We start from the raw sequence: 27,589 nt of genomic DNA on the forward strand, positions 1-27,589 counted from the left end.
TAAGCAAACTACCCACATTAAAGCCAGAGAAGACTGAAGAATATTCAAACCTGGATGGAACTGGAACTGTTTGTGTGACTCACAATAATCAAATAGTCTTCTTCCTCCACTGCAAAATGTTTCACACGTCTGGTATCCAGAACAGAAAGAGTCTGTATCTGCAAGGGAAATATGAGGGTGACTATGTTTATCTACATATGTATATAAACAAATACATTTTATATTACATTGTATATAGTGAGAAAAAGTACGCATAGAATGTTAAGAATTCCAAAATTATGTATAAAACTATACATGAAATAGCTTTTAAAACTTTATATTTTATATATATATATATATATATATAAGCAACTAATTTACAGAATTAACATAACTTATCATACATTTTCCAGAAAATGTTCTATGACTTGATTGCTTGAGAATTTCTTCCCCCACTTCCAAGCAGAGCTACAGGCTGGGAGATGAGTGGTTGGAAAGCTGCCTGGCCGAGAGGGACCTGGGAGTATTGGTTGATAGTCGGCTGAATATGAGCCAGCAGTGTGCCCAGGTGGCCAAGAAGGCCAACAGCATCCTGGCCTGTATAAGAAGCAGCGTGGCCAGCAGGGCTAGGGAAGTGATTGTGCCCCTGTACTCGGCTCTGGTGAGGCCACACCTCGAGTACTGTGTTCAGCTTTGGGCCCCTTGCTACAGGAAGGACATGGACGTGCTCGAGCGAGTCCAGAGAAAGGCAACGAAGCTGGTGAGGGGTCTGGAGAACAAGTCTTATGAGGAGCGGCTGAGGGAGCTGGGGTTGTTCAGCCTGGAGAAGAGGAGGCTCAGGGGCGACCTTATCGCACTCTACAGGTACCTTAAAGGAGGCTGTAGCGAGGTGGGGGTTGGTCTGTTCTCCCACGTGCCTGGTGACAGGACAAGGGGGAATGGGCTAAAGTTGCGCCAGGGGAGGTTTAGGTTGGATGTTAGGAAAAACTTCTTTACCGAAAGGGTTGTTAGGCATTGGAATGGGCTGCCCAGGGAAGTGGTTGAGTCACCATCCCTGGAGGTCTTTAAGAGACGTTTAGATGTTCAGCTTAGTGATATGGTTTAGTGAAGGACTTGTTAATGTTAGGTCAGAGGTTGGACTAGGTGATTTTGGAGGTCTCTTCCTACCTAGACAATTCTGTGATTCTGTGATTCCCAGGTAATCCTCCCTGCACCCTCAAATGTAAATATATAAAAAATACAAACAATGTAAACAACTAACTATGACAAACTTACATCACTGAAGTTATGTAGTATTTTAGGACACAAAACTAACTCTTGTCACACAGAGTGCTTTTTTCTAAAACATGGCCAGACTGGAGGACCTCCCTTGGTCCTTGCCAACCCATACTATTTTAAGATTTTAAAATTAAAATCGATTTACCCACAACAATCTGTGTCCAGCCATGAATGCATACACACTGTTGTTAGAAGCTCCCTGTGTGGCTCCTCCATGAGTAACCACAAGGTAGGAAGAGGCTCCAATTTGGAAAGACACACAACTTGTAGGATTCCACATACTGAAATTCTGCAAGAAGAATAAAAAAAAAGTAAGATTGTGACTTAAATTCCTTATTAACTAGCATGTCTGGTGTTCAAAAACAAACATTTACCTCAACAGGAACAAATACTCCTTTCCACTGGTAGACAGTAGAAAACAAAGCTGGAGGCATACGCAACAGAACACCGTACAGGATTTCTCTTGAGGTAAAGAAACACCAACCAGATGCTGATTCTTCCACAAAACTTTGCAAGACAGATAGGACACTGATACCACCCCCTGCAATATAGTAAAAAATAAAATAAAATAAAATAAAATAAAATAAAAACACTATTTACTATTATATTACTCTTGAGATCTTTTCTAACCCCATTCCCATTATTTACCTCCCAAAGCCAGACCTAGTATGAGAAATGATGAAGTTGTGTCTTAGTATTTGTTATAAGTGTATATAAATACATAGAAATGTTACAATGCTAAGGATATAATGAGAGTTAAGCAGTAAATGTATTTTTCATTCATTACAACTGCACATGGAAGACATATAGGCAATTTGAGTCTGACTCATAATAATTGATCTTGGAATTTAGCTAACAAGAGAATTAGCTAGATAGCAAGTAGTAAAGAAAAAAAAAAAAAAAGACAAATTACAAAATGTTCATGTTTTGTTCCCCATTTACAACATGTTCATGTTTTTATTCCAAGACGGTCCCTAAGCACCGTCTTGTCAGAACTAAACTCCAGGAGCTAGACTCTTGCATGTCACATGTCATTTATACTGTGTTAGAAAGATCCTGAGTTACAAGTAGTACGGAACAAATTTTATTACACACACACAAATAAATAAATAAATAAATGGCTAGTGACAATAATGTTCATATTAGCAGCAAAGACAGAAATAGAGATTACTGAAACTGGCAGAAGTGGCTGATGACAAGGTGATTCTTAAGCAGCTAAAGTATTTTATCTACTAAATCTTACATAGGAAAATATTAACTGAATTGTGTCTGAATACTTGAATTTACATTCCCAAGCTACATCTCCTGTATGCTTGGCTACTCTCTTACTATCTCCACTTCTACAAAAGCAGTGGACATTCTCTGTAAAGTGAACGTACTGATGCCAAATGCAGTATCTGATGATGTCTCCCACTCAACGCTCACAGAAACGTTAAGCCCATTACTCCGTGAAACTTTCAAATAAGCTGTAGTGTTGGCTTCTTCAATTATGATGAAATTTGTCCTAAATGTGAGAATCATAAAAATAAGGAAAAAATTATTTTATAGTATATTCATTGCTGTAATAAAAATAAGATTTTTACTGTACAATTCCAGATGCAGAATATACAACAGAAATAAAAAGAAAATATTAATAACAGGTTTCAGTATCTGATGGACTGGTAGCTACATTAATTAGGGTTTCCCAATGATCCTTACTACAATCATGCAAAATCATAGGCAATTCAACAAAATCTTTAAACAGACTGAAATTTAAGTATATTAAATTCACGTAATAAATGTTTAGATAATATTATTATTAAATATTAATATAAATTATTAACTCTAAATATCAATGTATTAATAAAATAGCATACATACATTTTTTATTTAAATAGTAAATTTATTTAATCTGTATGGTTTCAGCTGAATGGTTTTTAAAAATGGCAGTCCATATGTGTCACTTGCTTCTGAAAAACAGCCTTCAGTGAAAGTATATTTTTTACAGGTTTAAAAATGAAAGTAAATTATAAAACGTATGACTTCCTGGACACTGATATGAGGTTTGGAACTTTTAACATGGAATACTATCAGTGGAATATGTAGGCACTAGTGAAGTATTAGTTTATAAAGAAAAATAATAATAAATAAATTGAAATTTTGGATTATGAATAGTCCTTTTTATGCATTTTTCTACTCTTTTGTTTAGCAGTAATAGTATTTCACAATACCTTTCAAAGTTACAGATTTACAAATTGGGTTGCTGAATTTCTTTAATGCGATCCATCAAAAACAAAATTGTAGAGAAATATTATCTCTTTGGAGTATGAGCAACTATCTCCTTTTTACTGATCAGTGTAAAGTACCTATTTCCAACTGTATAGATGCTGAAAAGCCCTAGTGGAGCCTGGTTTTGTAATATTGTAATCATAGTTTCCACTCTCGTGCCTAGTCTGGCTCCTCCAGTTGGATTGAACAGGGTGACAATGAAGTGCTCATCCATTTCTGGTTCTTCATCTAGTACCGCAGAAATATGCAGCGTCTGATAACAAAACAAGCATACAATGTTATTGAGACATGATAACAGATGATGACACAGCTCTATCAGAATGTGCTACCTTTTTTTTAAATTTATTTCACTATAAGGCTTTGGATAGCATAGCAGGAGAAGAGCAGCTCATGAAGCTGGAGAGGACAGAATTGAGGCAAGCTCAGACTGAGTTCAGACTGAGGTTCTAAAGCCATCCATCTAGTGGCCTCCATTGGTGCAACACTAAGATGAGCATATTCACTTTTCGTTGTTGTTGTTCTCTTTTCTTTCTTTTCTCATCCTATGATCCTCTGAAGTTTTTGATCCTAATTTCATACTTTTGTTCTCTATTTATTCCATACATTTTTGGGTAGTTTATACTCACAACACAGCTATAAGTGTAATCAGTTAAGTTGGTTTTAATTTATTTTAGTTGGCAGCTAAGCTATCTTCAGGGAAACAGGGTAATCTCACTACTGGTGCTGTCAAGAAAGAAAAGGAAAAGGAAAAAAAAAAGCAAGAATAGTGAGAGATTTGAAATACTCTTTCCTCTCGATGCTTCTTTCCCTCTCCTACACCACTGTGGATGAAGATCAGGTCTTCTAAAGGCAATCTCAAACTAGCAAAGAGCAATCTAGAGAAAGCTAAGTGCTTCACTTTCATTTGGGGCTCACTGTCATCCTTCACACTACTCAAACAAGCAAAAAATTTCATAGGTACGCATAGCCTTGCTGTACAAAATAAAAAGTTAGTGATGATGCATTTGGAAATAATACAAAATTTACAATGTTTTATATTTCTGTTCATTTCCACAATAAACCATATTTACCAACTATATTAAGAAGGCTCCAACTTCTTATAGATCTGCTGCATTGTGATTCCAAATGCATCTAAAGGCCAGAAATTGAAAACCAGTGTTTCCAAGAAAAGTTTGTCTCAGTTTCTATCCTATTGCCTGTAATATGCTAACACTAGCTTCACCAGCTTTACTGGCAAAAATAAATAAATCGAATTGTGATTAAACCTTAGAAGAGTCAGGATTCACAAACTTAAGCTAGTTCATTTTGTAGCTGACATTCTTGTGAGGACAGTATAGAGGCAGTGAGCTTAATACTTAAGTTATTTTCCAATCCTAAGACAGACAACTGTTCTACTTTTTGTATTTGTTGCAGCACATTCTGTTTAGTTCAGACTAACTAAAATGTTAAATTACAGAATGGGATTTTTACTTTGATCTTAACTATTAGGCTTGCAAATTATCACTTTAATTTAAAGTAAGTTTGCATTTCAGCTATAGATTGACTACATAAAAAGAACTGTTCCAAAGCACACATGAACGTTATCTATAGTGTACTGTTTTCAATTTACCTCAACCCTTACAAACTAAGAAACACCTAAAGATGAGCCCATTTAATTTTCACACACTTCCACATCAGATAATAACAGGAAATCAGTCACAGCTCATGACTCAATTCACTTTATGAATGAAAGAAGTAGAAAAAATAAACAGAAGATAAAGCACAGACATTTCTGAAATCTTTCCAATATTTCCAAAAAAAAAGCTTCCTAGACTTCTCTGGTAATAACTAGCATATTACCTTGAACCTGACTCCCTCTTCGAGCACAATATATCCTTGAGAAGGGGTCAAATCCATTGTTGCCTCTGAAGAGTTAATCTCACTTACAAGATACTGAACAGTCACAGTGCCAAATATTCCCTGAGGTGGTTCTCTGATAATATTCAATACTGCAACACTTTCCATCAAATGGATAGATGTTTGCTCTCTCAGAAAGAAGTGATTGCTGTTATTGAATGACAAAACTCCATGGCCATCATCATTGGCAAGTATAGTAATTGTAGCTTTTGAAAAAGAAATAATGAAAATATTCTTTGGTTAACATAGTAAAATATAAATATACATATATAGTAACATAATACATAACATAAACACAAATACATTCTTCCTTTAGTGTGTATGTAATGCTTATGTGTCCATGACATTACCTGAAGAGAATGGGAAGGCATTTCACTTTAACTAGGAAGATCTCTAGACAGGAAGAATATAGTCTCTCCTAGAAAAGGATTATGAACTCTCTAAAAAGACCTCTCAGTTCAGTGAGGTAGTACACATTGAAAAACTCATCTTCGTGCTTTCTGATTCATTGCTTTACATATAAACTTTTTAATTGCACAGATTTCACAGGGATGTTTCAGAACCTTCCAAAGGAGTATAAAGATTCACCATAGCAGGACAATGGTGCTTTCTGAAATATGATTATTCAGAAAAGTGGAATTAAAATGTGTGCCACAGAATTCTAAAGAAATGGAACATTAAAACTAAGTTTTACCTGTTGTGTTCTCCCCTAATTCCAGCCCCAGAGATGGATTTGTTAAAATTAACTGGAACTTCTCATCACCTTCAGGAATCTCATCATCAAAAATCATGACATCAACAGATTTATGCCTTTCTCCATCAGCAAAAAAAAGAGTCTAGCGTTGAAACACATAAAGCACCGAATACTTACATCAGTTAATATCACACAGAAATTTTTGACTACGGTAAACAGAATTCTGTGAAATAGGAAGGAAGGGAAAGCATAGGAAGAGCCATATTCTCTGTTCCTTATAAACTGATTGAATCAGAAATATAAAGGTTCAGCACATTACAGAATGAGGACAAGAAAGAATAATTTATTTTGAAAGTCCTGTTGCAAAAATAGTCTATGAAAAAGTTTGTATGTCTAATCAAAATTAAATTTGAAATCGATGTTTGAAAGTTTACATTTTGCTTTATATTAAAAAATATATTTTTAAAAAAGAAATAAATAGTAAGAATAAGAATATTTTTATTTCATTCTATTTAGATTACCAAAGCAACTGAAACAAGCTGAAACATCTAGCATCACTACTGATCATTCTGCAGAATAATCAAGAAGATATTCTTTTACGGAAGCTGAAAGAATAAAAAGTACTAGATTTAGAGTTGCTTCTTACCCTTGAGGTTACATTAAAATCCAAACCCAGCTGGGCCTCCAAATTTTGGGCATAAAAAAATACAGACACATTGCCATATGATCCTCTGTTTTGGTAAGCCATTACTGTCAGATTCCCATGAGATTCACTAACTTCAAAACTAAAATAAAAAGAATAATTCTCAATGTTCACTGATTATGTTCTTTTGAAAAAGATAGTACATTTTTATTACATTTTCACTCTGAATTATTCCCTACATTATAGTTCTCTAACGCATCCTTTTTACCTTTTTTCTCTTATCTAAATTGAATTAAGTAACATGAGGTTTTTGTTTTGTTTTGTTTTGTTTTTTGCTTACATGAATGGTGAGGCTGGAAGAGTTGATGCAGGCTGGGGAGGTTAGGCAAATTGGTGATATAAAAGGACAACAGTGAAAGTAGTAATAAGTAAAAGAATTCTGATTAGATGAATAGTGAATTTTTGTTTTCAGTGTGGGAATCCCACTTTCTAGTTCAGCTGAATTGAATGATTACTTTACCATCTCAAAGACATGGCCCTATTTTTAACAGGAGTTTTACTTTTAGAAAGAAAATGGGCAACACCAATCACTAATTGGCACAGTAAGTTCTTCAAGGAAGATGAGACTTACTTGGTACCTTCCCATTCAATTACTCCTCTTACACCATCATTAGCATCGATAACAATTTGAGAAGCTAAACCTTCCACATCTAAAAGGCAAAACAGAAAGACAAAAATTAAAGAACAATAAAATCAATTTTCTTGATTTTCAAGAATCACAGAAGCATTTATTCAATCGGTACTAATATTACAGTGTCTTTACAAAAAATGTGTAGGAGAAAATGGGAGTGGGCAAGATAACTGGAAAGAGTCCTTACTACTAGAAGTGCAATAATGCGTCTTGAATTAGCACTGTAATATTTAATAATGCATAAAAAAAAAAAAGACTAAGGAAAATGTAGAAAGTTAAACAGCACATAAAACATTAGAAAATAATAAAGTCTAGATTTGCGATGGAATCTTAATTTGTCTTCACTATAAGTGTTTATTACAATGACATTCAATATTTTGCATTTGCCATTCTGAGTATGAGAAAGACAATGAGGAAGAATAATAAATGATTCAGCATTTCATCTTCTATTTGTGCTTCAGTGCCTCATCATACATTCTAATGGCACACCTCAGATTTCACTACAAATACACAACTATTAATTTATTTGTGGGGTGTTCACATACTGTAATATTCTACTGCTCCATAAAGACATACAGGTATTTACAATTAGCCTGAAATCGTAATTGAATACACTGCAGTGTGAAAAACACCAAATAATAGGTTAATGTCAGAAAAGTCTACTAACTTCAGAGACCAGAACTTTACAGTCAAAACTTAATACTTCTCAGAAAATAGGTTGTTGTTTTTCAGACAACCGCACCACACAACTACCTTAACTTACTTGTTTACTTTTTATAAACTTCAACTTACTTTCTAAAACCAAATTGACTTCACCGAGTCTGCCATAAGTATATTATGTTTAGATCCATATACATTTTTCCATCAATTCAGATAAAACTGAACAAAAGTAGAAGATTATTGCCATGAATCTAAGCCTGTCACTATGAGGTAGAGATGACGATGAGCAATAGCTCTACACAGACAACAGAAGTGTTACTGAGGTTTACAAATCCTGAGGGAGTAATGGCAATCAGAGACATTTCTGCTTCACTCCTGCATTTTCTCATGTCACCCTGAAGTCAGATCTGTTCACCCAGGATCTGTAAGAGTTTGCTCACAGACACACACGCGGACACACGTATTTGAGTCAGGCTATTTCTTCTACCAGAAGAATTCACTGACATGTTATGTGAACACATTTTTTCCTTATGACTTAAAACTATTATTTTCTCATTGTAAGTAAAGCTGACCCAATGCAGTGTCACATCAGTGTTAAATGGTCATGGTTCAAGGAGACAGCCAAAGAGAAAGTGAGACTATACAACACTGTTTAGTTTGGATGAATCTTTCATTCTTATATGCTACTCCTTTCATATTTTAGACTCAACTATTCACAAATCAGCAATGAGTCTTGCAAGTTACCTTTCAATCTGTAACGAATTAACTCAGTCACTTCTATAAGCATGCAAAGAAAAGGGAAAAGAGTCAAAGAAGATGTCTGACATTATATAACTAGTCTTTAGTACCACAGGATAATCCAACAGTTCTTAAAGCTAATGACTACTATTCTACTGAATTCTGAAGAAGCAAAATGAGAAGCAGACTAAGCAAATAATAAAGATCATTGCAAGAGTAGGAAAACCATAAAATATGTTTCCTAAAAGTGATAAAAGAATAAAAACAGACTTTTTTAAAAGAGTGAGCAGAGTAGCCACATAAAGTTTTTTTTTTTACTTTTTTTTTCCATTTTGTAGTTTGTAAATGAAAATCAGATGAAAAAATCACCAATAAACTTTTCAAATAATTGTCCTTTCCAACTGATAATTACTAACTCCTCTACGAAAATTAATTTAAATTTTCCCAGAGTTTAAAAAGCAAGAGATTAAGTGTAATAATAAATCTATTTCATATTCTATGATGTTTCTTCTAAATAACCATGTCTCATCTCAGCATAGTTGGTAAGTAAGAGGAATAATGGTAATCTCCCAAGGTAATATAATATAAACCATTAAAAAGGAAAAGTAAAAATAATTTGCTATAAGATGTTTTTACCTAGCTTAGGTGGGGATGACGTTGAATGGTTCATGATGAGTTCCACTGAAGTTAAATTAACCAAGAAGAATTCTTGCACCTCTGGTATATCATCCTGCAAAACACAAATACAGTACATCCTCTTCTCATTGTCCTTTAAGAAACTTCCACAGAAGTCACCAAAAAGGATCACACAACAAGTCTCTAATATTACTGTGACACTAGAATTCATTTTTCTGTTTTCCTGAAATAATTTTATTGGGTCTGAAACTGATTATCGTGGAAGAATTAAGTAAGACATTATATATCATGAAAAAGATCCTGTGGTGACGCTAAACTATTCTTGCAAATAAATTACTGACCGATTTTAGAGGCATGTATCTCCAGCAATGAAAAAGTATGAGCCTGTAGCCAGCCATGAAGCACACTGTTCTAAATACTACTAGATAGTTGGTAAAGTTTTAATGAGACAACTTTATTACCTTTAGACAGAGGTAGAGCTGCTTTCTGTGACTATTTGATCCCTTGTGATTTTAATATTAAGATTGAAACCATCTTTCTAAATGATAGTGAAATATAACACAGGGCTTCAAATAATGGCTGCAAGCTTTAGTTCCCAAAATATTTCCCTTTTGAAATCATACAGAAAAGTACAGAATTAAAGGGTTTAGAGGTTACCTCTAGAATAGTAATATTTATGGCAACTGATGTTTCTCCTTCTTCTAAAATCAGTGAGCCAGAAGCAGGTACATAATCAGCTCCTGGTTCAGCCACAGTCTCTTCTGTCTGATTACTTACAGTGAGCAATCCTGTAACTGTGGCATAAGTAACATTGATAGTACCTGTTTAATTTGTGAGGAGAAAAAAAAAAAGAAAAAAAAAATTGTTTTTCAGTTCTTATATAATGTTCACTGGAATGGATAAAGACAAGAGATCAAATTCTCATCCACAAAATAAAAAGACTAACTGCAAAACAGAAGGATTAAAAGAGTTATCCAAAGTACATTGGAGCTAGTGTACCTTTGTTACCGTTATCAATATGCCTTCAATTTGACCTTTGCTGACTTGTCTGTCTGCATAGGACTCAAAAATCATTGGGTCCAAATGCATCCAGAAATTTGAAGTTCTGTGGACCATAAATATGAAATTGCTGAAAGACTAACTGGGACATCTCATGTACCATTAATATGAGTTTTTGCAACAAGGACACTTTTTGGGAATGACAGATATCTAAGAAAGGCTCTAAAGACAGTGCTGGGAAACACAGATTAATAAATCTAGATACTTTCCTGGGTAGATTGACAAACTTCAATAGAGAACAAAATTAGGGGACACATGGATAAATATTACCAAGCAGAAAAGTTATACATTATAGTTTTGAGAATAAAGCCACCTCTCGCTAATCTGGTAGGGTAAGTCAAGTGGCAAACATAAGGAGTATGAACCTGAAATAAAATGATAGATGAAATTAAAAGCTGCTCTATATGAAATAAAATGTAAGAGATAAAAGAGTCCTAATTAATAAATAAGTAACGATGCTTATTTTAATTCAGTGAGAGATCTTGCACTTACTATGAACAATTATCTTAAAACATTAGTTTACTGAATAGTGTTCAAAGAGTACACTAGAGTATGGACTGGTATTAAAAAATAAATGGAAAAATAGTGTCATTAAAATGTCTCTAAAACTCTCTGGTGTCTCCAGATCTTGAAAAGCACTGTAAATGTTACTTCATTTCAAAACAAGTATGGCAAAAGAAACAGCCAGATTATCACCGAGGTGTAAATATAGTCCAAAAAGGCAAATAGGAAATTATTATACATGTTTTCTCACAACATAAGTTGCTATTTTCAGGCAACAAACACAAGATTCATTTTTTTTTTTCATGAAGCACACTATTGTATTGTAGAATTGAATACTATATAGTTTAAAGGATGTTAATGGATAAATTGATTCAAAGAGGAATCAGAAATTGTCAGAGGAGACATAAATTGAATTCAATGGTCTGGACACAACTTTTTCCATGTGACATTCCTAAGGTGCTGACTTCCTGAAATTCAGAGAAAAAATATGTGGGATGTGTGTACATGTCACTTTTCTCATGTTTTTTATTTTTTCTGAAGAGACTAATGCTTTGAGACAGACTCATTAGACAAAAATATGGTAACCTTAATAGCCACCTGATTGTTACAGCTTTCAGATCCCTTGCTGTATTAATGAGGATTATGACTCTAGTAATAAGTAATATTTAGTTTCCAAGTCTGCAGAAAGAAGCTTAGAAGTTCTGAAAAAAATACCAACTGTAACAAAGATTTTTCCAAACTTTCATTATCATGGCTTTTATTTGCCTAATGATAAGCAAAACAAAACTTCCTTTCTCTTGGAGTTGTTATACAGACCTAGAGATCCAAATTCTCTGTTAATAAAAAGCTGAATTGTTTTGTTTTCTTCTGGGATTAAAACCACCCTGGATGTGGAAGCAAAATTCAAAATTCCATGTGGTTCATCACTAGCTTCTACTGTTAGAACAGCTTCATATCCTTGACTATCCAAAACAGCAGCACCTGTAGAAGAAACTCCTGCAAGAGAATCAGTGGACTGCAGTGAATGAAGTGTTATGCAACTAATATTTTTGTCTTACATTATTGTTAATATTACATTTAAATAACGTTCAGTAGCCATGCAAATACCACGAAACCAAAGCTCACTGAAGTATGTGGATGGTGTGGGACCTACACACATATATATACTTACATTCTATAACAAATAGAAACAGAAATTTTATGCATACCAAGTACAAAGTCACAAAAATGTATTAAAAAATAAGAAAACTTAACAGGCCAGTGCCAAATATCAACTTCCCTATATTTTAAAAGGAAATAAACCATTTTCCCAGGAAGTACCTCCAAAAGCTTAAAACTATATTCCACTTCACAATCATTACATCAATAAACTGATATGTTTTCCAACTATTGCTTTGATGAATAATTTTGCTCATCCCGTTGGGCCACAGTGACTCTCGGAAGTTGATAAGGCACCTCGCAGCAACACAATCCATGTCAAGTTAGTTTGGTGTTTGGACATTAATTTCAGTTTGAAAAAAGGTATTTCAGAACGGATGCAGTTTAAGGCTTCTTTTCTCACTATAATTTTAATGGCAAGAATAAAATATTCTGACCACCTTGAATTCAGGGACAGATCAGTAAGTCTGCAGCTTGACAAGATTGTTTAAAAAGATAAAAATATCTGCATGTTTCATGGCAACTCTATCCATGACATATTAGTAAACTCAGTTTGCATTAAGATTAAGGGAAGAAACAACCATTGAATTAAATAGGCAGAGTTAAATCAGGATTGAAAACCATTTAAGTGTATTTGTGGAGACACGGTGGGATTTATATATACATACATAAGGACCAAGCCTATTTCAATAAAATGTTAATGAACTTTGCGTACTTTGCACCAGCTGCAGTTTGCTCAGTCCTATACCTCCAAAATGAAATAATAAAATTAAAAATATTATATTATTAAATGGTATTTTTAAGATGTAGCTGGCTATAGTTCTGCATTACCTTCTGTTTTGATGTTGTATAGGATGACTTGGTATTCTTCTTTTTCTTCAGGAATATGGTCATCCAGCAGATCAACATACAATGTTGTATTCAACGTCCCCTATTTGTTTTAAGGGTAAATTGATTAGCCATTATTTTATAAAACACAAGTGATATCATAATGACAAGTATTTTGAACAATTTCTTTAAGAAGAGTTAAGTATCAAGAATTGATACTTAAGAATCCCTCCAGTTTGTAAGTCAAAAAGTGAGAAATTAAATAATCAAACCAAGAAAGAAGGACTGTTGAAAAGGCACACTTTTTCTCAGATCAGTTCTAATCACACTATTTTCCTGTAGCCAACATCACTGTTTATGGACTTACCTCAGGAAAAAAAAGTATTCCAGAATAGTTTGCAAAATTTTGTTTTACATTATGTCCTACTATCTTCCACTCAACAGTAACATTTCCCAGTCCTGGAGGAGTTCTTACGATGTGGAATTGTAATTGTTCTCCTAGGAATAAAGGACAAGATGCAGTGTTTCAGGGTCTCCTCTTCTACATGTTGGTTATAAAAATGAGAGGTCAAAAACATGCATCACACAGTTAAGGTATTTTTCCTGAAAGATATTGCTATTTTTGTCAGTTTGAATTTCACAGTAGTTATATACCACATTCACTTTTAATGCTGAAAAGAAAAACCTAAACTTAAACTCTTCTAGTTTTTTTTTTTCTGTTTTTAGTTCACACTTGGAAATAATTATGAACATATGAGGGAACTTGGTATAGATGAATAACTTAGAAAGGGAATGTTCATGAAAACATGCGCAAACATTAGAGCAATACAAGTCTGTAAACTGTACAAAACAGTAACTACTGTATGTACCAACAATAATAGTAGTTTTCTACAACAGTTCCCTGGAAAGAATACACATTATCTGAACATTTGCACTGTCTTGTGACTTTATTCAATGCATGCAGAAAAAAATGCTTATAATTATCTGTAAGTTCCATTTATGTGAGTTCGAACTTACAAATATGGTCACTGTTAGAAAACAAAACATTCAGAAAATGTTAATAATTTCTTATAATCTCAGAGGTAATCAGTATTGCTGGACAATGTGCATATAAAGGAAGCAAATACTATGGTATTTTGCACATTTATAACATTTAACCCCAAAGGCACTTTAATTAAAAAGAGTAGACCTCTTAGTAGGCTTTGTAAAATGTGGAAATTGTTTTATATTCACAAGTTTTTCACAAAATTTCCATTAAATATTTTAAATGTGGACATGTGAAATTAGCATGTTATATCAACATGGAATAGATCAGTAGGCAATATTTTGCAAAACATTCACAATAGAGGACAGATGGTTATTTATAATAGGTAGGTACATGGCATTCATATTTCATATGCATTTTTCAGGTCCACAGAATTTAAGTTCAACAGCACATTTTGTCCTGCATTGGCTTTCAGAGACATGAAATATGCAGAAATCTACAATTCTGAGATTTTTGAAAACAATACATGAGATTTCTTTTGCTTATTGAAGAATTAACAAAACATAAGATAATGTTATAATAACATTATGCTGCCCAACTAGTCCCTTTGATTATGCAATTTAGAGAGCAGCAACTTAGGATGCTGTCTTGCTATTCTACTGTATTACCTTACAGAATTGTACAGCATTGTACAGCTAAAACTGGCAAGAAAAATCTGAAAATTTTCTAGTTACATTTATTTTTTGTAAGGAAGAGTCAGAGATATGCATGTATATTGGCTACCAATGAAAGAGAAAGGAATTCTTAACTTCAAGAGCCCTTAATATACTTAAATAAAATTTAATATTGTAAAGAAGTAATACAAAAACTGTTTACACCCATTTTCAAATACATAAATGTGCTATTCAGCCCCAACATTTCAAACTTCAGTTAAGTCTCAGAGATGTCAACATTGATGTCGACATTGATGTCGACATCTTTGGCTTAAGTTGGTCCATGTTGCTTCTAAGAAAATTAAGGAATTCAAAATTTATTGATATCACAAGGATTCCACTTCTACAGTCAAATATCTGGATGGTAGACTCCCAATTTACAGGTTCCTCTGAGGCTAAATCATTACAGTGTTTAACACTGCACTGCAATCCACTATGTTCTATTTGAGAATTTTGCATATCCATTACAAAGAAATAAAGATTTAAAAGAAAAGTGGTTTCAATGGTTTAGTACCATTGGGAAAACACACACACACACAAATAAGGCAAAGCTTATTTCAATATATCTCTATAAGTTATAATGAATTTTCATTGAAGACTGGGAAAAATGCTTTATGATATAGAAAGCTGTTCCACTATAATCCAAACACTGAGAAGAAACTTGAAGTCATTATTACAGATTCCAAGTAGTTATTTACTGATCCATGTTTCCTACCAGCTTTACCAAGATTTTTTTGGTATTCCTATCCAGAAGAAATGCTAATATGAACACTAATTGATTTCTGAAGATTGAAAGTGTTATTAGGCTAAATTCAATATTTTTTTTAATATTTAATCCTTATCCATACTTTTACATTTCTACATTGTGACTTAATAAGTGATGCATCTCTTACATAGAGAAACAAAGAGGTGGGTATTTATCGCTGTGAAGAAGGGAGCATCAGCCGCTCTCCTCTTCCTCATTACTTTAAGCTACTGCAGTGCATTTTCTTGTAATACAGTTACACAACTGTCGCAGACCCCTGTCCAATAAAAAATACTACACTTATCCTCAATAAGGTAAAAAATAACATGCACATTGTGAAAACAAAATGTATTCACTTAACAGAAAATTTTCAATAACACAATAACTGTAAAAGTAATGATATTTGGATTTATGTCTGGTAAATTTTGCTTTCGAATGAAAAAAATATTTTGACAAACTAAAATAATCTAAATGCCTTAGCTCTTTTGCTCTTTCTCTATTTCTCCCTTTTTCTCTCTCTTTTTTTTTTTAATCAAAGACACTTAGTTCACTTGTTTTGTTTCTGGCTGGAAGGCAATGAACTATTTCTTTTCACAACCTGGAAAAATAATATAATAATAACTATATATAATAATAGAACTATAGCCAAGTACTTCAGTTTCAAGCAGCCAGCATTTGGTAGCATGCTATGAATAACATTTAACCAGTTGAAAGTATTCAGGGACTTTGGGACTGAGACAGTTTTTATTAATTCCTTGTGCTCATTAACAGCTCTTCTTAGCTAATCATATCACATCTGGCTTGGCACAGAATTAACACAAACCATACCTAGATAAAAAACCAAAGGTTATGATGCCCTTTCATGTTGGGAAAACAAAACAAAAAACCTTTGGTTGAGAAAGCCATTTTTCTTCAAACAGAAAATGTAGTGCACACATTAGGGGACAAGTTCCTGTTTTGTGAACTTTCCCTGCCCATCAGTTCAAACATCAGAGAAACGTGATACTGCAATACACTGAGATTCCATCAAAGGCCACCTAAAGCAATCACCACCAGTACTATTATCATCCTATGCAAAACTGCATCAAACTGTAGATGAAACATGCCGTGTATTCTTTAAAACAATAGTAGAAATGTTTAGTACATACCAAATTATTATTGTTCTTTCTCAAATGTTTGCTTTCTCTTATAATTGCTACTTCCCAAATCATCTGCCATAAAAAAACATCAGGTTCATGGGACAGACAAAGGGAAGATGTTACCCTAGTGTTTCTGCAGGAATGTTTTCTAGAATATTTTAAATTCTTTGTAAGTCGCTGATAGATCTGATTTGCTTATGACTATTAGGTGTGTGTATGTTGGCAGTCATGAAGTGGGCTGGCAGGAGCCTCGTGCAGGCCAACAAAGAGAAGGGCAGAGTCCTGCCCCTGGCGGGGAGCAGCCCCAGGCACCAGGGCGTGCACCCTGATGGAGAGCAGCTTGACAGAAAGGGCTTGGGGTCCTGCTGGACACTGCACTGGGCAGGAGCCAGCAACATGCCTTGTTACTAAGAAGGCTGATGGCATTCTGGGCTGAATTAGGCCAAGTATCCCTAGCAGGCTGAGAGAGCTATCCTTCCCCTCTACTCTGCACTGGTGAGGCTGCACCTGGAGCACTGGGTCCAGCTCTGGGCTCCCCAGTGCAAGACAGACCTAAACGTACTGGGAAGACTCCAACAGAGGGACACCGAGGTGATCAAGGGAAGGGAAGAGAGGCTGTGAGAGCTGAGACTGCTCAGCCTGGAGAAGGGGAGGCTCAGGGGGATCTCATCAGTGTCCTTCAATACCTGAAGGGAGGGTGGAACAGGACAGAGCCAGGCTCGTGTCAGTGGTGCCCAGGGACAGGACAAGAGGCAGCGGGCACAAACTGGAGCACAAGAGGTTCCCTCTGAATATCAGACAGCACTTTTGTGCTGTGTGGGAGCACTGGCACAGGTTGCCCAGAGAGATTGTGGGGTCTCCCTCCTTGGAGATACTCAAAAGCCTGGACATGGTCCTGAGCAACCTGCTCTAGGTGGCCCTGCTTGAGGGGGAAAGGACCAGATGACCTCCAGAGGCCCCTTCCAACCTTAAGCATTCTGTGATTCTATGAATGCTTGCAAGAGTTCAAAGTACATGTCAGGTATGTGGATATTCACTTCTTGCTGGTGTTCTCTGAACAGTGAAACACAATCATTGTGAGTCATTATCAACTGAAAGCACAAAGATGGAAACTGGCATTAAAATTTGAGCGTGGTCAACACAAAGAACACACCTTCACAACCAATAACAGATCTTGAGGCTGTATGGAAGCTTATAATTCCTGCCACATTGTCACTTGCCAGAATAATCACTGTGACAGTGTCAAAACTGGGCAAAATTCGACTCCCTCCTTCAGTATGGACCAGGCTGATTTCAATACTTTCATCATCCTCTGGCTCTGGATCATCTATAATGGGCAGCGTGACCATCATCTTTGTTTCACCTACAAGGAGAAGAACGTATACAACCGTGTGTCCACTTGGAAACCACCTTGTAAAAAGACTCAATCATCTCATTTTGAAAATAATTAAATACATAAAATATATTAAAATTGCATGAAACAAACTTATTTACCTTTCTGGAAGTCAGTGAATGTCATTATGAAATTTTATCTAATTACTATTGATCAGTCACATTAAGCCAATAAAACGATCACATCATTAAATATACTATGTAGAAATTAATTATATAGGAATTATTTCGGAGTGCCTAGAATTCTTTATTTTCATTACAAATTCTATGACTTTAAAATTTAACTTAGAAAAGGGGAATATCATTCTTGAAAAAAAAATAAATTGCCAGGTGCTAAGCTCTCCGATGAACCATTTACACAAGGGTGTACATTCAATATGAGTACATTTACTGAGCCAGGGAATGCATTGAAATGGGATGACATTTTGTTAGTTCCTTGCCTTTGGGACTATCAAAGAATAATAATGTAAGCAGCAAACACCGTTAATCTCTAGTCGCTATATATCCATTAAAATTTACAACACAATCCTGTTGTTCAGTGCGTGTGCATAACCCAGCTGTGTTTTATGATCATTAGAATATCAATTTACAGAATACATATGTATTTCCTGCTAGATTGTCTTTCAAAATACTTCAAAATCAGTTTTTACTAAACTTATAACTGGTAATGTAATTACATGTCAGCCTCACAATCATTGCCAGCAGCCATGCCTTACTATTCAGATGATTTATCAAGCTAGCACACTAGAATCTTTACTACGCACCTGGAAATTGCTTTCAAAATATCAGTTCGATTAACTCAGACTTTGAAAAAATAAAATACAGCATAAAATACAGCATGCTGCATGGTACTTAAGTAATGTCTGAGAGGGACTTGTTTGTCCTGTTTGCAATTCTTTTAAATATGTTCTGTTATGTTACGTTTAAATATGTTTTGTTATGTTACAATATGATCTCAGAATTTAAAGAGATGTCATGAAAAATTAGTACTGTAGTGACCGAGGGCTAACAAAAGACCACTTAGGCCTGATTCTCATTTCCATTATCCTTGCTGTAACAACTATCTTCGACTTTATTAATCCTTACTTATGTGGTAAAGGAAATCTTTATAGTGCAATATTTATACTGCAATATTTCTTTAATAAAAACCCTTAGGTATTTATTGTGCTTAGATATTTCATTGTGCTTTGCTACCACTGTGTGTGTTCTGCAAGATAATGCTACATGCTAATGAACAACCATACTCTTTTGCACGTGTATCCTTAGCATTCAGGAAAATTTAGCCTAAGAAGAAGATATCAGTTGTCAAAACATCCACAGTATCGTGTACTTGTCACGTTCTTTTTTCTTTTTCTTAGTTTTACAAAACAGAAGCCAAAACGAGAGCTTGTCTCACCTTCAGCAAACACCAGAGTCTCACCGACACCTATAAAATCCAAGTTTGGAGTAGCAGTCCCACCAATGACACGCCATTCCACTGTCACTTGTCCCAGGCTGCCTTCTGTTCTGTGTATCATTAGCTGCACGTTGGTCTGAGGACGTTCCTCTACTTCAACATACAGACCTTTCTCTGTTGCATTGGGACTTACACTGTAGATCTTAAACACTCCAAATGCGTCTCCATTCATCATTATGATAACTGTGGAGGTATTTGGCTGTCCTATGGTTGGTTGGTTTTTTGAGCTGGCTGAGACGTTCATCAGTTCTGCTTTCAAAAGGGTTATAGTGAATCTCTCATCCAGTTCTGGCAGGCTGTCAGGCAGTATGGTAACTGTTAGATTTGCAGACTCTTCCCCTTCCTGCATTATGGCCCACTGTCTTGTAACAGGTTCATAATCACTGCCAGCGATGGCTTGTGTGCTGAAGAGGGCGAATGCACTGGTAACGTTTTTCTTGTAGGTCCGGAACCCTGAAGTGTTGTTAGTTAATGGGCTGATATCTGACGTCAGCCAAAGGCAGAGAGGAATCCCTGAGGCACTGGAAAATGTAAAGGCTGAACATGCTTGTTCTTTTAGGCACTGAGCTGCACAGGAATACACAGGGTCACTTGCTGCTGACACATTCACTCTGGTCTTGGATGGTTTGTCAGGAATTCCTTGTACAGGAGGCTCGTAGTAGGCCAGGATATCCTGACCTTGCTCCACAGCAAGAGCTACAACGTCAGTCTCAGAAGTGCTGTAGAAAATCTGCAGCTGACCAAATCTTCCCTCACTAAAAGACATTATAATAAAATAAAGTTCTGTTAGTTGACAAAGGATGTCTAATATTCTACATGTTTCTGGGTTAATAATAGAAGTGAACAAAATCAACTGACCCTTTCTGAATTGCTGAAAAATTCCAAATAACACATCAAAATGCATTCCCTTTGAAACTAGTACCAGAATAACTGAGTTATCTTATTTTTTTGTGGATAGCAAGTTTGATTATTTATAGCTTAGGTAGTAGTCTGTTAAGAATGCATATTTGTAAACATTTGGTTCTAGGAGTTAACTTAGTCTTCTTCAGGACTTGGCAGCTCTCCTTACTTGCAAGGAAGAAAAAGCCGGTGACACCCAGACTTATCATCCTTCCTCTAGGATCACATGCATAAAACCTGTTTTCCTTCTCTTATTTTCATCCTGTAAGGGCTGGCCATTTTGTCCTCCTGTTCAAATCACAGGAACAGGCTACCATGCAGGTTTAAATGATTTGATGATTAAACGGACAAAATGAATAGTACACTGTGTACGCTGAGTTTACATTGTGCATTTCAATGTATACTACGTTTAAGTAATTTATGTAATACACAGACATCTACTTCAAAAACAATGTGTTTGAAATGAAAATACATTGAGATGGCAGATCAAAGAATTGATGCACATATTTTTATGAGAGGAGCATGAAATTTGACATTATAGTGGAAACAAAAGTGAAGAATAAATAGTAATTACAAATAAAGCAAACATTATACAAACCTTCGCCTGACTGTTATGTTTGCCAGCAAATTTCTTTCTAGTGGCTCCTGAACTCGATATAAGGATTGATGAAAGAAAACTGTGCCATAAGGATTATCATTGGCAGGTATTATAATACTTGCCACGCCATCTAACCCAATAGCACCACCATTGGAGGCCTGAGTTAATTCTACACGGACAATCTCAAAGAGAAGAAAAGAAAAAGAAGTAATGCAGCTAGACAATTTGTGGTTTTTCTAACAATAATTACAAGCAAAGTATAACATGAAATTATAGCACCTTCCTGCCGGAACATTTCTTGTTTTCCATCATACATATTTCTAGAACAAGTCAAAATTAATACCATCTTCAAGGAAGATGTAAGTGCTTGACTTACTTCTTCTATTTCTGGAACATCATCAGCCAGGATTTCCAATAGTAGCATCTGAAAGGCTTCCCCAGGGGCAAAAGTAATATTGCCTGAGGCAACCTGCAAGTCCTCATCAGCAGGGTGTCCACCAATGGTAGCAACCCACTCAACAGTAACGTTACCAAGTGTCCCAGCATTGCGGATTACTGGCAGATTTATGGGTACTGATCCAGATTCAGGCTCCTCCACAGTAAATTCGGTCATCTGGAACACTGAAGTGCAGCACAAAGAGGTGTATTTCATTAACAGTAATATTTAAAATAAAAACACCATCCTAGTTACTGAATTATATATTTTATTTCACTTGATTGCATTCATTTGCACAATTAAAAAAATGTTAATCAGGTTTAAACTTCAAATTGAACTTTCAGTATCATTTTATCTGCAAATAAAATTGGCATGAAAATTCAGCCCCCACCCAAGAGTTTATTCCAACGTATCCATTGTTCAAGGCTAGCCATGATCTAAGTTTTTAGAAGACGGTCAGAAGGTAATTTTTCCCAGTGAGGAAATTTTTTATCATTTTTTATGTCACGTATGGAAAAAATGTGTCAACATATTCCATCTAAATTGTTTCAAATATAAGTCTTTCTTGTATAAAATCTTTAGTTGTTAAGAATGAAGTTAATGAATTATCCATGTGGAATTATTTACTTTTGTCAATTTCCTTTACATTTTGCTGATAAAATGGAATAACTGAAATAAAGTAGGGTACTAAAGGGAGAAAGAGTAAGTCAAATAAAATGGCTGGAAAACATACACCAGAAATACTGAAATAGAAAAAATAAATAGAAAAGATAAATTTCTAAAATGTCATTAAATTTTTGAAATTACCATTTTTTTCTCAAAACCTGTGTAATGAAACTATTTTTGGAAAGTGTCCACAATCCATTTTACTGATAATGATAGAAAGAAGAAAAACTACAATAACTAACAACCAGAACATACAAGAATGCAATTTAAGTCATATTTGTACTTTCCAATTTCCCCAGATATTTAAACCTGCTTTGCCTGATTATTTTGTAAAACAATGACACTGCACTATCTAAACAGGTTTTGGCATGTAAACTTAAGCTTCAAGCTATTGCAGAAATGCAACATTTAGAATAGATAAAAAAATACAAATTAAATTAAAATCCATCCCCATTAGGAGACTCCAAAATCCACCTTCGTCTCACAAAATCTTGATATATAAGTTGACTGAATGCTTCAATTTCGCTATATAAGGGCACCATTTGCCCTTACTTACACGTTTTAATTTAGTTTATCTTATTTTGTCCTTTACTGTGTTCATCCAGACTTCCCTTTTTGTATTCTGAAAATTTTTATTCCATTGCCCAGTAATAACTCACCCACAAATCAGCAGATTGCTACTGGACAAGAGAAAATATGCAAATAAGACTCATTTACCAAAGGATCCAAACGGGTCATCAGAAGCCTCAATGGTTATGACTGCCCTCGTCAAAGATCCAAGCAAGGCTCCTCCTGTCGTTTGATTCAGCAGCTGAACATAAAAGGACTCCTCAACTTCAGGATTGATATCATTAATTATATAAATTGGCACAGCTTTACTTGTTTCTCCTTCTAGTAAGACAACATCTGATGAGGCTACACTGTAGTCCTCACCTAGATTTGTACATGAAAAAATAACAAAACAATCAAAACACAGAAGAATATTAAGGCATTCTGGTTCATTATGAAACATCACTAATGTTTATCAGCACTAATATTTATCTGTTCTTTTTGCATTCCCTTGTGTTCATATGTTGGTGTGTTTTTTTGTGTTTTTTTTTTTCTTTATCTTCATACCCAGAAAATACAATTGTTTATTTCCTAGTGCCTTTTAGATATCTGGATGGATGAAAATAAATCTCATCTTGGCCAAAACAGAGTTTACACTGTCAGTCCAAGAAGCAATTACAAAAGGTCCATTATTATCTTCCATTGAGAAGATCACACAACTGTGACATTTCTATATTTGATTTCTGATAGTTGTCTGGCTTTCCAAGAGATAAAATGAAACAGAAGTACCTTTTTCAAAGGAGATTTTACTAAAGGACATAAGGTCACTCCTTCCCTCGTGGAGCTTTTCAGGGATCACCTGAGAGCTTTACCTTTCATTTGCAAAGTAAAAGTCTTCTTGAATTGTGCTTAACATTTGTCTGTTTCACAGAGGAGTCACCAGCTCTCAATTTCCCTCCAAGAAACTCAAATAAGCCATGTATGGTAGGTTGAAATATGTACAAAGGACTAAGTACTAGCTATATATACTACTACAGGATTTTTTATTTTATTTTATTTTTTTGAGAAAGTGAGTGGCCACCAGGGAAACAAACAGCCAATTCCTTTCCTTAGTTTTCTTGCTAGATTCTTCAGTGATGATATCTCTGAGTTTTTTTAAATTTGATGTAAGGTCTCTTCTATAGGACCTGAATTCCTGTCTCCTAAGTACACTCAGTAAGTATCTCACACTTTGGTATTTTTTCTACTTGTTTTACTAGACTGCATTCAATACACACTTGCTTGCTTTGGTTACTCGAAGCATACAGTATGCTCTTTCTGGTTTAACACAGAATGTGTATTTCTGCTATTTTGATTTCTTACCAGCTGTTGCAGTTATTGGCATAGCTTTGAATTTCACAGAAACATCTGCAAAAATTCCCCCAGTTCTGGTCACGTTAATGATTGGTCCAACATAATTTTCAGCAACTCGCACAGCTGAAGCTGAAAGCTGAAGTGTTCCAAAAGCATCATCATTGGCATTGATAATTACATGAGCTATAGTCTCACCCACTGATCCAAGACGAGGAGAATTTACAACTGAAATATAAAAAAAACCTCTTAGAGCAAGCCTGAAATGCCTCCTATATATGGCTATACCGTTCATATACATACACCTGAGTTTAGTGGATGGCCACTACTAGCTTTCAATAAAATTTTCATTTTAGATTTGGACAAAATATAACTACAAACTGCACAAGCATATTTTTGATGTTTGAATTATATTATGTCAGAAAATCCACATTCTTACTAACTTATTATTCTACCCTGCTGTGGAGCATACAAAACACCAGTTCTTTGAAGAGGTGAGGTACTAGCAAAATTACTTATTTATTTGTCCATAGGACAATAGAATTTTACACTAGCAATGATGAACTATAAGTAACCTTTCAGTTTCCCAGTAGAATTTTTTGTAGTGTTTCCCTTAAAAATCAAGATTAATGTGGGAGAGTCATGGGGGAGAGGGAAGGGAAATTAGGCATGCCAAGAAGCTCTTAAGCATAAATAAGGCTGTAATGACCTGAATTTATCTGATCGGGCAAACATCCTCTACGCTAAAAAGCCAGCATGAAGCTGCAATTCTACACCACTTAATGTTTAAAAGGCTTTTTTCGCTTTCAGTAAGTGCAACTAGCTTATTTCCTATCATTGTGCTTTACAGAAACAACAGGTGAGCAGGTATTAGCACACAAAACCAATACAGTAATACAGTTGGCCTAAAACACCTGGGATAAAGCAGATGCAGAAGGGAGAAAGAAATGTCCACCCCTGACAAAATTTTGTGGTAAAGGAAATATATGCTGACACACAGAATCTTCATACTTAATGTGAGATACTCTGACATATAACTTACAGGATTCTTAACTATACAGAGTTAGGCAGAGGTAAAATTTTACTGTAATTTCAATTGCTGCATTTTATCCTATTAAATATAAATATTAGCCTACATATTTAAGCTTTTGGTTTACATATGAAAGACACTTACTTGGCCGATCCTGTACTTTGTCGATCAAAACAGTATTGTTTAGCTCCACAAAAACAGATTCTGACCTCTCAGGATCATAATCATCCAAAATAGGCAAAGATATTGTGGCTTCGCTTTCATTGGCTGCGAAGATCACATAACCAGTAATGGGTATATAATCTTCTCCTTGTATTGCTCTAACAACATCAGGTGGAAGAAAGGGTGACTTTTCATCATCACCTAAAGTTCTGTATGTAACCACTACTGTACCAAGAAGACCACCAAGCCTTACTATTGTCAGGGAGATATTTTTTGTTTCTTCCTCAACTTTTATTGGTCTGTTTCTCTCAGAAAAGATGAACAGTCCATATGGATCATCATTAGCTAAAACTGTTAATGTTGCATTAGTGTGATTTCCAAGACGACCACTGGACACATTGATGATCAAAACTGAAAACACCTGATCCAGTTCAGGCACGTTGTCAGGAGAAACTTGTATGGTAATATTTGCTCTCACTTGGCCAACATCAAATGTTACATTCCCATATGCAGAGACCAGGTCTTCTGTAAGATCACAGACTATGACCCAATACAGAGTCACCTCAGACAGGGCCCCATGAGTTCTCACAACCTAAGTGGAAAACACAAAGATTTATGTATTTCTTTGTACTATAAGAAAGAAGAACATAAAAGTGTAAAATGGCATACAGCAAAGTCACAGAATCACAGAATATCCTGAGTTACAAAAGATCCACAGGGATTATCAGGTCCAACACCTGACTCCACACAGGACCACCCAAAATCAAATCGCATGTCTGACAGAGTAGTCCAAATGCTTCTTGAACTCTGGCAGCTCAGTGCTGTGACCATGTCCCTGGGGAGCCTGTCCCAGTGCCCGACCACCTCTGGGTGCAGAACCTTTCCCTAACCCCCAGCCTGACCCTCCCCTGTCCCAGCCCCATGCCGTTCCCTCGGGTCCTGTCGCTGTCCCCAGAGAGCAGAGCTCAGCGCCTGCCCCTCCGCTCCCCTCGTGAGGGAGCTGCAGGCCGCCATGAGGCCTGCCCTCGGCCTGCTCTGCTCTGGGCTGAACAAACCCAGGGACCTCAGCCGCTCCTCATACTTCTTGCCCTCTAGACCCTTCACCACCATAGTAGCCCTCCTTTGGATGCTCTCTAATAGTTTATGTCCTTCATATATTGTAGCACACACAGTGCTAGAGGTGAGGCTTCACCAGCACAGAGCAGAGCAGGACAATCCCTTCCCTTGACCATCCAGCATTGCTGTGCCTTATGCTCCAGAACACAGTTGACCATTTTGGCTGCTAAGGCACACTGCTGGTTCATATTTCTCTTGCTGTCAAGCAAAACCCCCAGATCCCTTTCCATGGGGCTGCTCTTCAGCCTCTTGTCCCCAGGCCTGTCCGTACAGCCAGCATTGCCCCTTGCCAGGTGCAGAATCCAGCACTTCCTCGTTTAACTTAATTCCAGTCAACTGTGACCTCTCCAGACTCCAAGACTATTGAAAAATTATTGAGAGAGGTCTTGCAATGACATCAGCCAGCTCTTTCTGTACTTTGGGATTAATCCCACTGGACCCCATAGACTTATATGCATCCAGCTGGAGCAGCAAATCCTGCACAAGTTCAAAGTTGGCTGGGAGTTTATCATCATCACAGTCCTGAAATTCAGAGCTTTGGGTGTCCCCGAGCCCATCATTGGTGTTAAAGACAGAGGCAAAGAAGGCATTAACCTCTGCTTTATTGGCGTACTTATTTGTGAGGTTACCAACCTCAACAAGTAATGGATCAATGTTTTCTCTGCTCCTCCTTTTGCTGTTAGCATCCTTTAAAAAAAGCACTTTTTGTTGTCCCCACAGTACTGGCCAGCTTCAACTCTGAGTGAACATCACCTCTGTAGTCCTTGTTCAACTGACCTTGCTTCCAATGCCCACAGATTTTCCTTTTTCGCCTAAATTCTAGAATAAGATCCCTGCTCAGCCAAGCTGGCCTTCTGCCCAGCTTGCTCAACTTCTGACTCTTTGGAATTGCCTGTTCCTGTGCTCTTAAGAGGTGTTACTTAACTAACCAGCACTGATGGACTCCAATACCTTCAAAAGCAGGTTCCAAGGGGACCTCACAAACTAGTTCACTGAGTAGTCTGAAGTCTGCTGTCTCCATAGCTAGGGCTGAACTTTTGCTGGCAGTTTTCCTCCTATTACCAAAGATTTTAAACTCAGCCATCTCATGGTCACTATGGCCAGGACAGCCTCCAATCACCACTTCACCCACAAGACCCTCACTGTTTACAAGCAACAAATCTGGAGGGCACCTTTCTTAGTCAGCTTCCAGAGTAACTGTACCAACAAGTCATTGTTAACGTGCCTCAGGAATTTCCAGTACCTGTTTGTATTGGCTGTATGGTATTCCCAGCTAACATCTGGGAAGTTGAAGTCACCCACAGGGACAAGGGCAGATGA

At 36.0% G+C, this 27,589-nt stretch overlaps 1 protein-coding gene across 1 annotated transcript; it reads right to left on the reverse strand.

The window, feature by feature from the left end:
* Positions 1 to 1,372: 1,372 nt before the first annotated feature.
* LOC310891999 (adhesion G-protein coupled receptor V1-like) lies at positions 1,373 to 20,243 on the reverse strand. Its single transcript, XM_083854190.1, has 15 exons — positions 19,403 to 20,243; positions 17,768 to 17,977; positions 13,400 to 13,530; positions 13,036 to 13,135; positions 11,812 to 12,042; positions 10,141 to 10,304; positions 9,484 to 9,577; positions 7,390 to 7,468; positions 6,762 to 6,900; positions 6,116 to 6,257; positions 5,365 to 5,627; positions 3,603 to 3,778; positions 2,637 to 2,761; positions 1,632 to 1,798; positions 1,373 to 1,546 (listed from the first exon to the last, which is right to left on the reverse strand). Exons 1-15 carry the CDS (start codon positions 20,226 to 20,228, stop codon positions 1,388 to 1,390), a joined length of 3,006 nt encoding a protein of 1,001 aa, XP_083710316.1. The 5' UTR covers positions 20,229 to 20,243; the 3' UTR covers positions 1,373 to 1,387.
* Between the last annotated feature and the right edge of the window lie 7,346 nt (positions 20,244 to 27,589).

Source organism: Anser anser (genome assembly GCF_964211835.1).
Source record: "Anser anser genome assembly, contig: HAP1_SCAFFOLD_87, whole genome shotgun sequence".
In the NCBI taxonomy this organism is placed as follows: domain Eukaryota; kingdom Metazoa; phylum Chordata; class Aves; order Anseriformes; family Anatidae; genus Anser; species Anser anser.

Bases quoted from the DNA above. Each gene is read 5' to 3' on its own strand.
- LOC310891999 (XM_083854190.1), bottom strand. From the start codon at position 20,228: ATGTCTTTTAGTGAGGGAAGATTTGGTCAGCTGCAGATTTTCTACAGC. The intron at 13,531-17,767 runs GTGTGTTCTTTG...CTTTATTCCTAG, and splicing joins ATCTGTTATTGGTTGTGAAG to GAGAACAATTACAATTCCAC. The intron at 2,762-3,602 runs GTACTTTACACT...TCTCACATTTAG, and splicing joins ATCTATACAGTTGGAAATAG to GACAAATTTCATCATAATTG.